Raw genomic sequence first — 15,994 nt, forward strand, 5'->3', positions numbered from 1 at the left:
TAGATGTGCGAACGACAGGGATGCACTAATGTGAACAGTGAAAATCAAGGATGACTAGGGTGGGGAAGGGTGGAGGGGGGAAGAATGCAGGAGTTACTTGAAATGAGAAAAATCAACGTTCTTACTGCTGGGTTGTCAGCTGCCCAAACAAAATAGGAGGTGCTGTTCCTCCAATTTACATTTGGCCTCACTGTCCTATTTCTCAAGAGATGCTGCCTGACCTGCTGAGTTACTCCAGCATTTAGTATCTACCTGGATAATATTGTACATTTCTGGTTGCGGCACTGTAGGATGGATGGGATTAAGCTGGAGAAGGTGTAAAAAACATTCACAATTTTTTTGAGGGGCTGGCGGACTTGAACTGTAAGGAGACACTGGAACTCTTTTCCCTGGAGTAAAGAAGGCTGACGCTTAAACCTAAACACATCCTTGTATTAAACTTTTTTTTCCAGAGCTAAATCAAAATGAAAACTGCTCTGATCTTGATAAGATTTCAGACTCTTCTAATCTTTTTTGGAACTGAACTAAAAGATTTGGTCAATTAATATTCTAAATGGATACATGGGTGTTGCCTGGATTTGAGTCATTTCACAGGTCACCTATAATTATTGTCAACTTTTGTTTTTTCCTGAATTCAGCAGGAGATTTTGAAGAGAGGGAGACAGGTGGAAAGGGTGATGGGGACTTTGGACAATTTTTAAAGCCAAGTGCTTTGATTTTTACAGGTTGACCCCATGTTGACCCCAGAAGAACGCCACCTGAACAAGATGCAAAACCATGGGTATGAAAACCCCACCTACAAGTACCTGGAGCAGATGCAGATCTGATGCCGGGTGTTAAAGTGAGCCAAACGCAGCAAGCTCAGCCAATCTTCCAACCACTGATTCGTAACATTAGAGGTCTGCATTTCACACACAAGATTTTGGGTGTAAAACTCTTCCTACTGTAGATTGTAAGATTCCCATTCTTTTAAATGGGTTTGAAATGTACTACGCAATATATATGATGTATAATCTTAAAATCTATTACCTGATGAGAATTACAATGATATAGTTGTTTCCTTTTTAAAATTATTTTAAATGTTTTATTTTGTGTGTCACAAAGATCTATAAATAGAGGCTGTAGATTTCTACTTAATGGAGTACCGTATATGAAGAGGATTTTCGTACTGATTTATCTCATGGAACCAATAGGACTTTCTGCTGTAAACTACGTTTAAATGGTTAGCACTGTAATCGGCAGGTGAAACTGGGAGGTGAGGATTCCATTTCTCATTGTGTGTCTATGTTAGTAAAGTAGTGTGGCGGTCTAGGCATTTAATGAGGTTCTGGTAACCTGTGGTTCGTTTCCCCTGCACATTCCTCTTTTATCTTGTCAGACTATGCACATTTTTCAGTTGTATCACTGTGTTAGTTTTAATCTGCAAGGTAACTGAATGCAAACTCATCAATAAACACTACTTCCACAAACAGCTACTCTTTTTGTTGACTGTTCATTGAAGACTCGTTCTGCTGCAACAATCATGGAGGAGAAACTGGTATCAAAGAAAGGGCAGCAGTTGGAGGGAGTCAGCTGGCCAGGCAGCTTCTGTAGAGAGAAGTGGACAATTTATATTTTGGTTCCAGACCCTCTCCACTGATATCACCTACAAACCCAGTGACTCCCACATCTACTTAGACTACATCTCAGCCCACCGTGTCTCTGCATCGCTTTCTCTGTTTCTCCCTTTCCACCGCATCTGTTCTTGACGTGAGGTTTCCAACTCCATTCCCTGTGCCTCCACAATGACTTGCATGTCGACTAATAGCTTCTCTTACTGCAGCTTAATAGCAACTGCAACATCTGGATGTTTTAGGGTTCAGCAGAGATAGACTAAAAAGCATTTGAGGAAAGAAAAATGAATTTGAGAGAAAACATGTTAATATCAATTCAACCAATAAGAGTTTCTATGGAAATAAAAGCAGGAAGAACACAGCCAAGATTTGTGTGGGATCTCGGGCGAATTAACCAAGAGAGAGCTGTAAATGTTGCTAGGATAACAGATGGCATAATTTCAGATATCTTGTAATTTGGGAATTCAATTTTCATACTATCAGGTTGTAGGCTACATAGGTAGAATAGGAAGTGTTATAACAGAGCAGTAGAGTACAGGAAACATAGAAACATAGAAAATAGGTGCAGGAGTAGACCATTTGGCCCTTCAAGTCTGCACCGCCATTCAATATGAACATGGCTGATCATCCAACTCGGTATCCTGTACCTGACTTCTCTCCATACCCCCTGATCCCTTTAGCCACAAGGGCCACATCTAACTCCCTCTTAAATATAGCCTATGAACTGGCCTCAACTACATTCTGTGGCAGAGAATTCCACAGATTCACCACTCTCTGTGTAAAAAATGATTTTCTCATCTCGGTCCTAAAAGATTTCCCCCTTATCCTTAAACTGTGACCCCTTGTTCTGGACTTCCCCAACATCGGGAACAATGTTCCTGCATCTAGCCTGTCCAACCCCTTAAGAATTTTGTAATTTTCTATAAGAACTTGAACAGGCCCTTCAGCCCATAATGCCAAGCTCAACTAATCTCATATATCAGCATATGACTCATATCCCTCCATTCCCTGCATATCTATGTGCTTATCTAAAAGCCTCTTAAACACCACTATTGTATCTGCCTCCACCACCACCCCTGGCAGTGCGTTCCTGGCCCCCACCACCCTCTGTGTAAAATAACTTACCTTGAACATCTTTAAATTGTGCCCCTCACGTTAAAGGTATACCCTCTAATATTTGACATTCCCACTTGGCGGAAAATATTCTATCTACCCTATCTATGCCACCCATATTTCTATCAGTCTCCAATGGGCAGGCAAGGTGGTGTGGAATTAAGTCGATACCGCCTGTAAGTTATCTACCATTCAACAGCGAGAGAAATTAAATGAGGAGTGACAATGTATCCAGCAAAAGCAGGCAGTATGTTATCACAAGGTGACTGGGACCCACAGCACTGGTTGGGATATTTGGTAATCAGATCCGTTAGACAGAGATAATAATCAGTTGTCTCAGCGGGATCCAGAGACTGAAACCACTTTAACTACTGTCAGGGGTTACAGTGCCACAGAGTTACAAGACTTTAGAGAAAGAGCAGGGAAACAGGCCCTTCGGCCCATCGCATTAATGCCGGCCATACACCAGCGCTGTCCTACAGTGTGGGAGGAAACGGGAACAGCCAGAGAAAACCCATGCAGGTCACGGGGAGAATGTACAAAGACTGCACAGACAGCGCCTGTAGTCGGGATCGAACCCGTGTCTCTGGAGCTGTGAGGCAACAAGCTTTAACTGGGTGAGGGGCAAGGGTTCCAGAGCTCAAGTGCCAGCAGTCCTCGTGTCTGGAGACTCAGCGGGTCCGGCATCTCAGGAGGGCGAAAGGTCCCGACCCAAAATGTCAACTATCCACATTCTCCAGGGATACTGCCTGATCCTTAGAGTTATTCCAGCACTTTGTATCTTATTTTTCTAATCAGCATCCACTGTTCCATGTGTCTCCCCGTCCTTGGAATATCACCTAGAGACCTGAGGGGGAAAAGTAGAGAGGGAAATATTGTTTGTAGATACCGACAGATAGGCTTCTCTGATATAGTTGCATGTGAGTGTGGGTGTATGGAAAGGGAGGCGCAGTCACGTGCGCAGACTGTTGTACCATTGACCATCATCGGAAGCGATGAACCACAGACTCTCCCTGTTTTAATCTGAAATTAGTATAGTTTCGAGATACAGCGCAGAGGCAGGCCCTTCGGCCCACTGAATCTGCGCTGACCAGGATTACCCGCACACTAACAATCGCCTATACACACTAGGGACCAAGCCAATTAACCTACAAACCTGTACATCTTTGGAATGTGGGAGGAAGCTGGAGCACCCGGAGAAAACCCATGCAGGTCACAGGGAGAACATGGAAGCTCCGTACAGACAGCACTCGCAGTCGGGATCAAACCCAGGTCTCCGGTGCTGTAACGCAGCAACTCCAATGCTGTGTCGCCACTTTAACAGGAAAATGAAAGCCCACTGAGTATAGATGTAGAAGAGGAAAAACTGCAGAAACCTTTGAGAAAATTAATTTCCCAAAAGAAAAGAAAGGAAAATTAGCGGCGGCAGAAGACTCCTGGGATATGCCAAGGAGCCGAATGAACAGAGGGTGTTGCAGAGAGCAACTTGGTGGACAGGCCGCCAAGAACTAAGAGGGACCCAGTGGGCAGCCACCACCGGCCACGAGCGGGAACAGGCTTGGTTTGCTGCTGTCAAGATAAGACTGCTACAAACTTTTCAAACTTTGTCGGTGCCAGAAATGTGGCGACATTTCGTGTGCTGCCTGGGTGAGATTTGATGCATGACTTTACCGGATTGAAATAAAAACAAATAGAATTTCACTCTACCTTGCTGCATGTGACAATGAAGTGTCATTGAATCATTTAATTTTGGGATAGGAGAGTGACGTGGCGGTGGGTACATACATACATACCCGCTTCAGATGCATGCAGACACAAAGAGCTGGACGAACTAGACTTGGAGACAGAGCACTGGAGCAACCATGGATGGGCTGCCATGGTCTGCTGTTTCTAGCCCAGGCTGGCTGGCCAGGGAGACCGTTACAGCTGGTGATGAACTGAGGACCATCGGCAGGTAAATACACACGCACCCACTCAGCAGCTGCAGTGCCTGGTGTTGTTTACTCGAGTACCTTTCATCTGGCCCTGACTCAGGGTATGCTGTGATTACCCATCCAATGTCATTCTCCTTATTCCAATTGCTGAGCAATCTCAAGATCAGTTTGCCTTTACTTGGGAAGGGTGACACTGGATAAGGGTCCCAGCCCAAAATGCCACCGGCCCGCTGAGTTACTCAGCACTTTGGGTCTTTTAAAAAAAAAACTTGCATCTGCAGTTCCTTGTGTCTGCATCATTGGTTGTTTTCCACAAGGAGTGACAGCAGTGTCCAGACACATGGACTGGGCATTCAGGGGATGTAAGGAGACTGCGTAATATTTGGTCAGGTCAAAGTTAGCATCCTTGATATTGCCAACACCCACGAGTCAGCAGGAGACTCCCACTACTTGGGCTGTTCCGCTACTGTTCCACATCCATCACATACAACATTTAACAAGCCTGTTACAACCCATGTATGCCGTTACTTGAGTGTGGCTAGAAACAACAGGATGCTGCCAGAGAAGGCCTGTCCCAGACCCTGCCGCTCTCTCGATGTGTGCCAGGCTCCTTGCCTAATTACAAGCCTCAGTAAACTTAAACGCTTCTGTATGGACATCATGGCAGGGACAAACTGGCGGACAGCCCTGGGCGTCTGGTCACCTGTGCCTGGCGCACCCCCTTGCACTGCACTACATTCATGATTTAGATAAAGATATTAAAAGTAACATTCACAAATTTACAGATGACACAAAGCTGGGTGGCAGTGTGAACTGTGAGGAGGATGCTATGAGGATGCAGGGTGACTTGGACAGGTTGGGTGAGTGGGCAGATGCAGTTTAATGTGGATGAAGGTGAGGTTATCCACTTCGGTGGCAAAAACAAGGCAATTTATTATGTGAATGGTATCAAGTTGGGAAAAGGGGATGTACAGCAGGATCTGGGGGGTCCTTGTTCATCAGTCACTGAAAGTAAGCATTCAACTACTGCAGGCAGTGAAGAAAGCTAATGGCATGTTGGCCTTGAGTATTAGAGCAAAGAGGTCCTTCTGCAGTTGTACAGGGCCCTAGTGAGACCGCACCTGGAGTATTGTGTGCAGTTTTGGTCTCCAAATTTGAGGAAGGACATTCTTGCTATTGAGGGAGTGCAGCATAAGTTCACAAGGTTAATTCCCGGGATGGCGGGGCTGTCACATGTTGATAGAATGGAGCGGCTGGGCTTGTATACGCTGGAATTTAGAAGGATGAGAGGGATCATTGAAACATATAAAATTATTAAAGGTTTGGACACGCTAGAGGCAGGAAACATGTTCCCGATGTTGGGGGAGTCCAGAACCAGGGGCCAGTTTAAGAAAAAGTGTTAGGCCATTTAGAATCTAGATGAGGGGAAACTTTTTCACCCAGAGAGTTGTGAATCTGTGGAATTCTCTTCCTCAGAAGGCAGTGGAGGCCAATTCTCTGGATGCTTTCAAGAGAGAGTTAGATAGAGCTCTTAAAGATAACTAAGTTAGGGGATGTGGTTGGAAGGCAGGAACGGGGTACTGATTGTGGTTGATCAGCCACGATCACATTAAATGGTGGTGCTGGCTTGAGGGGCCGAATGGCCTACTCCTGGACCTATTGTCTATTGCTGTTGAACAACAGCTGTGGTGCTGCTACTGGGTGATGGTGGGGACAGAGGGACTGGCAGGGGATGAGGTCCCACTGACTGGACCTTACTATCATCACATAAATCCTTTCAAAGACAAGGAAGCTCACAGGATTTGTTCTGGCATTTCCTACCTCGAGTTCCCTCCCCCCTTCACTACTTTCAATCTGAAGAAATAGTTCCGACCCAAAACATCACCCATTCTTTTATTTCCAGAGATGCTGCCTGACTAGCTGAGTTACTCCAGCATTTTGTGTCTGGCTTTGAAGCTCACATCTACACTGACTCATGGGCTGTTTGGTTACTGATAGTGGAAATTAGTGGTCAGAAATGGAAGTCTTATTATGGGCAGGACCGACACAGTGGATGGTAGGAGTCTGGGTAGTGTTGTAGAGCAGAGGGATCTAGTACAGGTGCATGGTTCCTTGAAGGTTGAGTCGTAGGTAGATCGGGTGGACAAAAAGGCTTTTGGCACATTCGCCTTCATCAGCCAGAATATTGTATAGAAGTTGGGAGGTCATGTTGCAGTTGTATAAGACGTTGGTGAGACCGCATTTAAAATATTGTGTTCAGTTCTGGGCACCATGTTAGAGGAAAGATATTGTCAAGCTGGAAATTGTACAGAGAAGATTCACAAGGATGTTGCCAGGACTAGAGGGTCTAAGCTACAGACAGACGTTGAGTTGGCTGGGACTCTTGCCCTAGGTGCGCAGGAGGATGAGGGATGATCTTATAGAGGTGTATAAGATCATGAGAGGAATAGATCGGGTAGATGCACAGAGTCTCTTGCCCAGAGTAGGTGAATTAAGAACCAGAGGGCATGGATTTAAAGTGAAGGGGAGAAGATTTAATAGGAATCTGAGGGGCAGGATTTTCGCAGAAAGGTTGGTGGATGTGTGGAACAAGCTGCCAGAGGAAGTAACTGAGGCAGGTACTATCCCAACATTTAAGAAACAGTCAGACAGGTACATGGATAGGATAGGTTTGGAGGGATGTGGACCAAACATGGGCAGATGGAACTAATGTAGCTGGGACATTGTTGGGCGGTGTGGGCAAGTTGGGCCGAAGGGCCTGTTTCCACACTGTATTACTCTATGATTCTATGGAAGGAGAATGACTGGCACATTGCAGGGAAGCCTCTATGGGGCAAGACCACCTGGCAAGACATTTGGGAGAAAACCCAATGCGTCACCATTGCTGTCCTATAGAAACACCCATGAAGAATGGCTGTGACATGACTGCACAATAACACTGTGCGTCAGGTTGTGCAAGTAAAAACTGTTGAAACCACCGAGGGTGAACACCGCTCCCTGTGTGTATGGCCACATTAGACCTCAGGACATTTGTGAGTTCATACTACGGTAGAATGGGCTGAACAGAAAAGTCTTTCACACCCCTTTGACAAAGTTAAAGCGTGTGTGTCTCAGTGTGAAGTCTGCTAATGAGTGAAGAACCGTCTATTATTTAAACGGCCTGTGGCACACATGAAACATGGGAGCAGCCATGCACAGCCTTGGCACATGGACTATGTTTCCCACTTTCCCTGGAACAAAAATACTAATACCATTGTCATCACCGACTTTGGCCTTTTGGTGCCCATTTCCTCTGACAAGGCTGACCAGGACAACTCCCTCCATGGCCTTCAACAGCTTATACCTCCTACAGACCCTCAAAATAGCCTGAGAGCGGAACAGACTTCTCAGGACAGAAGCTACAAGGATGGGGGCCACTGACAGTGGTCTACAATCCAACTACTGCCAAGTGTCAGGGTGAATGGCCAGCTTAAGGAACAAAAAAAATGTTGAAGTAACTTATTGGGTCAGGCAGCATGTGTGGAGAACATGGACAGGTAACATGGGCGGCACGGTGCTGCAGTGGTCATGTGCGGATGTGGCGCCGACAGACGAGAGCCCAAAGGAAAGAAGTCGAAGTTAAAGAACAGAATGGAAACGAGGCCGAAACGCCAATAAACCGAAAGAGTCTGAAGACGAAACGCTTACTAACCGAAAGGATGGGACGCCTAAATGCAAAAACTAACCGAAAGGGCGGGACGCCTAAAAGCCAAGGAACCGAAAAGCTGTGTCACCTAAAAGCAAACTTACCGAATGTCGAAACGCCACCTACCGGAAAGGCAGCGTCGCCTACAGGCCAAAGGACCAACAGCCGTTCAACAGAAAAGTTCAATAACGGACATGATGTTGCCGGGGGGCGGGACTTGTCAGCGATTGATCCAGACCCCCGAGTCCATCACATCACTGTGGAGGCATGAACATTGTCCCAAACCTCCACTCCACCCGACCCACAGCCCGCGGAGGGTGGCCGTGGGAGAGTGGGGACTGTCCCGACCGATGCACACCTTCGGCCGATTTCAACTTGGTGCTTGGGTACAGATTGCCCAGTCACCTAAGGCTTGTGTGGGAAAATGAACCCCACGCTCCCGTTCTCCCCTTCCCTTTTTGTCCAGAAAGATTTTTCTCCCCTCTTTTGGTTTGCAAAGTTTCCTGGCAAGTTGCCAGCCACAGTTTTGGGAGCTAAGCAGTCAATTGATAAGATTGCTCACAGTCCCAAAACAAGCAGAAAACTTTAAAACAAGTCTCTGCAGCGTCGCAGTGATACACACAGATGTTTAAAGTAATGCTGTATCTCCTCCGAATTCCATAAAGATGATAAAACACACTAGTTCTCGTGTCTGGACGGGAGCTACTAATCACCACACCTCCTCGCGTAACCAGCTTTTTTTAAATCAAAAAATGTATTCAATTATTTTAAAATATTATTTACACTACAATAAAACAAACCACAACCCACCACCATAATATAATACAAACACACCCGGGCCATCGCACTCCGCGACAGCAACCAGGTTCCAGACTCAACAAGTCCCTGTAGAAGCTGGGTCATCCCCATCAGGACCACACGGCTGACCCCCACCATCGGGATCCGCGTACCTCCTTGAAGGCAGCGGCCCCGTTGGAAAAAGTGCGTCACCAGCACGTGCCACCGGGGAGGATGCCCTGAGTACAGGTATCTCTGCAAGGTCCTGAGGCGGAGAGCCGCCAACTTGGTACGAATGCACACCAGCGACTGACCGCCCTCCTCGATCGGGAGACTCAGGACCGCTGCTGAGACCCAGTGCTTTCCGTTGCCCCAGAAGAAGTCCACCAACTTCTTCTGGATGATCCCAGCAAAGGTGGCTGATGGGACCAATGTGGTCAATCTGTACCAGAGCATGGAGGCCACAAGTTGGTTAATGACCAACACCCTGCCCCGGTAGGAGAGCACTCTGAGGAGACCCGCCCAGCGTCCCAGCCGGGTGACGACTTTCACCTCCAGCTCCTGCCAGTTCGCCAGCCAGGTCTCCGCACCGGGACTCAGGTAGACTCCCAAGTAGAGGAGGTGTGTGGTAATCCATGTGAAAGACCTCATCTTTTTTTAATTAAAAAATGTATTCAAATATTAAAAAATAATATTGACTTTACAATAAAACAAACCAGAACCCACCACAATAATACAATACAAACATATATCCTTAATAAACTACTATACAACTATCTTACACTCCTTGTCAAGGATGCATTCAACACCCTGCAGAGCCCAGCTGTCCAGGAACTCCCCCAGGGTGCCCGTAGACAGGGCGTATTCCCTTTCTAACCGCACCCGGGCACAGACGTATCCCCAGAAAAGGGGCAGGCAGCTGGCATGGGTAAAGCCCTCCACCGCCTGGCGCCGTGACTCGCGGATGACCAGCTTGGCCAGGCCCAAGAGCAACCCAAACAGGACATCTTCAGCCCTTCCCTCTCCCCATCTTGTGTCCAAAGATGAGGATGGTGGCTGCAAAATGCAGCCAGAAGGCAAGGAGCAGCCCCTTTAGGTATTGGAACAGTGGCTGCAGCCTCACACACTCGATGTACACGTGGTACACAGACTCTTCCAGCCCGCAACAGTGGCAGGCGGCTGGTGAGTCTGTGAACCGTGAGAGAAACAGGTTGCAGGGAACACCTTGGTGCAATACCCTCCACCCCAGGTCCCCAATGTAGAGGGACCGGAAGGCAACACCGACCGCCACTTGGTGTCTGGGCGGTGGACCAGGGTGAGGAAGTGCAAGGTGTGGAGGAGGAGCCCGTACAGGACACGCCTCCCTGCGTCTCGGAGGGAGATGAAGGGTGTTGAGGAAAGGCGGCTCAAATTGTGTGGGACCGGCTCCCGGGAAGGATTTTCCAAACCCCGCCCCTCCCGCCATGGAGGTGGCCTCGCTGTTATTTTCAACCAGAATTTTCGGATCACTGAACTCCCCCTCCCCCCAGTAGCATCATTTGAATTCCTCGCCTTCAAAGCCCTTTCCTGCATGACAGTCATCCTCATTTACCGGCCACCTAAACCAAACCCCTCCTTCCTATCTGACTTCACTGAACTCCTCACACTTGCCTCATCCCTCTCCCCACGTCTGCTGCTACTTGGTGACTTAAATATTCACATGGACTCCCCCACGTACAAGCTCGCATCTGAATTCGCCTTTTTACTTGACAACTTCTCTCTCACTCAGCACGTCACCTTTCCCACCCATGACAAAGGACACATCCTTGACCTGGTCTGCTCCACAAATCAACCGGTACTCGACCTCCATCCATGCCTCTTCCCCCTCTCTGATCATAAGCTTATACGGTTCACCATCCCTTCTCCGACACCTCGCCCCCGCTTCCTCCGAGAAATCACCTTCCGTAATCTAAAATCCAATGATCCCCTCCATCTCTCTGACCTCCTCTCCACCACTCTCCCCCTGGACTCAGCCCCAATCGCTCCTGATGATCTCACAAACCATCTCAACTCCACCTTGTCTACCTCCCTTAACACTATGGCCCCCCTCAAAACAAGAACCGTAACTTTCAACACATCTTCACCCTGGTACACACTTGCACTTCGTAAACTGAAACAGACTGGTCGCCGACTTGAACGACTCACAAAGAAATCATCTCTCACAGTCCATCTTGAAGCTTACAAACTCCACCTCACTGACTACAAAGATGCCCTCATTGCTGCAAAATCTGCCTACCTCTCCTCCATATTCACTGATCCCTGCCTAAACCACAGAACCCTCTTCTCCACAGTGGGCAACCTCCTCAAGCCTCGAGCAAACACTCTTCCTACCTCTACTCCGGATCTCTGCAACTCATTCCTCCACTTTTTCGCTGATAAAATCAGCACCATCTACCAATCTTTATCCCCTGTACCCGACTCCCCAGCATCTACTCCACCATCTACCAAGGCCCCTCCTTTCAACATCTCCACTGACCTCCTTACCCCTCCTCCACACTGCTTCCTCTCCCAGTTTGACCTGGTCACCCCTATTGAAATCTCCAAATTCATCAGCTCTTCCAAACCCACTACCTGCTCCTTCGACCCTCTCCCCACTCCCCTGCTGAAGTCCTGCCTCCCCGTTCTCTGCCCCTACCTCACTAATCTCTTCAACTCCTCATTGTCCCAAGGAATTGTCCCCTCCGCTTTCAAAACTGCAGCTGTCACACCAATCTTAAAGAAACCTGGTCTTGATCTCTCCTCTCTCATTACCTATCGCCCAATCTCAAACCTCCCCTTTCTTTCAAAAACCCTGGAGCGTATCGTTGCGTCACAACTTCATTCCCACCTCCTTGCGTATAACCTACTTGAACCCCTCCAATCTGGCTTTCGCCCCCTCCATAGCACAGAAACTGTTCTCCTCAACGTCCTCAACGACCTCCTCACCTCTGCTGACACTGGTTCCCTCAACATCCTCATCCTCCTCGACCTGAGCACAACCTTCGATACAGTGAACCATAACATCCGGCTCACCAGACTCAAAGACCTCGGCATTGAAGGCTCTGCACTCAGCTGGCTCCGTTCCTACCTTTCCAACAGATCCCACTTCAGCTATCTCCACAACCACACCTCTGCTACAGCCACAGTCACTCAAGGCGTTCCCCAAGGCTCTGTACTCGGCCCCCTCCTCTTCATCATCTACATCCTCCCCCTTGGTCAGATACTCCGCCACTTCAACCTGGACTTCCACTGTTACGCCGATGACACCCAGATCTACCTCGGCACTAAATCCCCCCCACAATCCCCACCCCCCCCCTCTCCAATATCAACTCCTGTTTGTCAGCTATAAAAATCTGGATGCAACAAAACTTCCTCAAACTCAACAGTGATAAGACAGAATTCCTCCTCATAGGCTCCAGAGCCACACTCAGCAAAATCAATAACCCCACTCTCACCATCGAAAGCACCACTGTCTCCCCATCTCCCCAGGCCCGCAACCTTGGCGTGATCTTTGATTCCACCCTCTCCCCTGAGCCTCACATCCGCCATGTCATTAAAACCTCCTTCTTTCATCTCCGCAACAGCGCCAAACTCAGACCCTCTCTCACACCTCCCGCTGCTGAAAGACTCATCCATGCCTTCATCTCCTCCCGACTGGACTATTGCAACTCACTTCTCCTTGGCATCAGCTCCACCTACATTTTAAGGAATATATTCATGGACAAATTATTTCATACTCCGCGGGATTAAAAAAAACAAATACAAAAATAAATACGTATTTTGGCTGATGAGATTAAAGAAATTAATAAAAAATATTTTTATTTAATAATACAGTGATTTAGGCCATTTTACAGAGTGATTTAGGCCATTTGGAAAAATGGGCTGAAAGATGGCAGATGGAGTTTAATGCTGATAAATGTGAGGTGCTACACCTTGGCAGGACAAATCAAAATAGGACGTACATGGTAAATGGTAGGGAATTGAAGAATACAGTTGAACAGAGGGATCTGGGTATAACCGTGCATAGTTCCTTGAAGGTGGAATCTCATATAGATAGGGTGGTAAAGAAAGCTTTTGGTATGCTAGCCTTTATAAATCAGAGCATTGAGTATAGAAGCTGGGGTGTAATGTTAAAATTGTACAAGGCATTGGTGAGACCAAATCTGGAGTATGGGGTACAATTTTGGTCGCCAAATTATAGGAAGGATGTCAACAAAATAGAGAGAGTACAGAGGAGATTTACTAGAATGTTGCCTGGGTTTCAAAAACTAAGTTACAGAGATAGGTTGAATAAGTTAGGTCTTTATTCTCTGGAGCGCAGAAGGTTAAGGGGGGACCTGATAGAGGTCTTTAAAATGATGAGAGGGATAGACAGAGTTGATGTGGACAAGCTTTTCCCTTTGAGAATAGGGAAGATTCAAACAAGAGGACATGACTTCAGAATTAAGGGACAGAAGTTTAGGGGTAATATGAGGGGGAACTTCTTTACGCAGAGAGTGGTGGCGGTGTGGAATGAGCTCCCAGTGGAAGTGGTGGAGGCAGGTTCATTGGTATCATTTAAAAATAAATTGGATAGGCATATGGATGAGAAGGGAATGGAGGGTTATGGTACGAGTGCAGGCAGGTGGGACTAAGGGGAAAAAAATTTGTTCGGCATGGACTTGTAGGGCCGAGATGGCCTGTTTCCGTGCTGTAATTGTTATATGGTTATATGGTTATAATATTCAAAAGCTCCTAGTTTAGAGCTTTATAAGAATAGAGTTGAACTTCAAATGAGACATGATTTGTTATTAGTATCACCGATTGAGAATCAACTACTTAAAACCAAAAGTCAATTTTATATACATGGTCATAAATCTGGCAAATTACTCGCCAATCAGTTGAAAGCTGCTTCAGCCAAACATCAGGTTATTAAAGTTAGTAAACGAGATGTACTCTAACAGTAGATCATGATGAGATTAATAAATCATATCAAGAATTGTATACCTTGCCCACATCAATCAGAATTTCCTACTGATTCCAATATAATGCATGACTTTTTAAAGAAATTTAATTTGCCAAATTTATCACATAATGAGACTTTGTTGTTAGATGAACCCATCATATAACCATATAACTATATAACAATTACAGCACGGAAACAGGCTATCTCGACCCTTCTAGTCCGTGCCGAACACATAATCTCCCTAGTCCCATATACCTGCGCTCAGACCATAACCCTCCATTCCCTTCCCATCCATATAACTATCCAATTTATTTTTAAATGATAAAAACGAACCTGCCTCCACCACCTTCACTGGAAGCTCATTCCACACAGCTACCACTCTCTGAGTAAAGAAGTTCCCCCTCATGTTACCCCTAAACTTCAGTCCCTTAATTCTCAAGTCATGTCCCCTTGTTTGAATCTTCCCTACTCTCAGTGGGAAAAGCTTTTCCACGTCAACTCTGTCTATCCCTCTCATCATTTTAAAAACCTCTATCAAGTCCCCCCTTAACCTTCTGCGCTCCAAAGAATAAAGCCCTAACTTGTTCAACCTTTCTCTGTAACTTAGTTGCTGAAACCCAGGCAACATTCTAGTAAATCTCCTCTGTACTCTCTCTATTTTGTTGACATCCTTCCTATAATTAGGCGACCAAAATTGTACACCATACTCCAGAATTGGCCTCACCAATGCCTTGTACAATTTTTAACATTACATCCCAACTTCTATACTCATTCTATACTCAATCATGTAGGAAGAAATACAGAAAGCAATCCTTTTGATGAACTCTGGTAAAGCTCCTGGCTTAGACGGGTATACAGTGGAATTCTTTAAGTATTTTTCAAGTTTACTGTCCCCCTGGCTATGCAAAGTTTTTAAAGAAACTCTTTTAATGAAAAAAATACCACAATCGTTTTATGAAGCATCTATCTCTTTAATTCTTAAAAAAGATAAAGATCCTACATAAGTGGCATCATATAGACCTATATCATTGTTAAATGTAGATTCTAAAATTATTTCAAAAATATTAGCTATGAGATTGGAAAACATTTTACCGCAAATTATTTTTGAAGATTAGACAGGATTTATTCAAAATCGTTATTCATACTTTAACGTTAGGAGATTAATGAATATTGTATATACTGCCTCCAATAAAATTCCAGAATGTGTAATCTCACTTGATGCTGAGAAGGCATTTGACAGAGTAGAATGAGTAGAAAAATGTAAGATTGTTCCAAAATTGATCTCTTAGATCAAGCTGATATATCATATACCTCAGGCTTCTGTACTTACCAATAATCAGATATCCCCTTTCTTTAAGCTCTTTCGAGGTACAAGACAGGGCTGTCCTTTAAGCCCTTTATTGTTTGATATTGCTTTGGAACCTTTGGCCACTGCTCTTAGGGAATCCCCCAATATTTTTGGCATTGTCCGTGGGAATAATACATATAAGCTATCTCTCTATGCAGATGATCTGTTATTATATATTTCTAATCCAGAGAAATCTATTCCTGCAATAATAGCTTTACTTAACCAACAGTAGTTTTTCTGGTTATAAATTAAATCTTAGTAAAAGTGGGCTTTTTCCACTAAACAATCAAATTTCGAATTATGGACAGTTTCCATTTAGATTGACTACTGACTGTTTTACTTATTTAGGTATTAAGATTACCAAGAAACACAAGGACCTATTTAAAGCCAATTTTAAGCCCTTAATTGACCACGTCAGACAACAGTTTACTTAATGGTCACCAACGATTAACCCAATAATAAGACACACATTGCGATTATGGTTTCAATTTCGTAGGTTTGTTTGAATTGAATAATTTTATCTTATTTAGTCCTATCATATCTAATTTTTTCTTTCAACCC

The 15,994-nt window shown here is 45.6% G+C and overlaps 1 protein-coding gene across 1 annotated transcript in view; it reads left to right on the forward strand.

The window, feature by feature from the left end:
- The window catches only part of aplp2 (amyloid beta (A4) precursor-like protein 2), a 132,838-nt gene extending 131,367 nt beyond the window's left edge, over positions 1 to 1,471 (forward strand). The window contains 1 exon segment of the mRNA XM_055660939.1: positions 726 to 1,471. Within this exon segment, the coding sequence (XP_055516914.1) occupies positions 726 to 827 (102 nt within the window). The 3' untranslated portion in view covers positions 828 to 1,471.
- Positions 1,472 to 15,994: the final 14,523 nt, after the last annotated feature.

This window comes from Leucoraja erinacea, chromosome 32, assembly GCF_028641065.1.
Source record: "Leucoraja erinacea ecotype New England chromosome 32, Leri_hhj_1, whole genome shotgun sequence".
Classification (NCBI taxonomy): Eukaryota; Metazoa; Chordata; class Chondrichthyes; order Rajiformes; family Rajidae; genus Leucoraja; species Leucoraja erinaceus.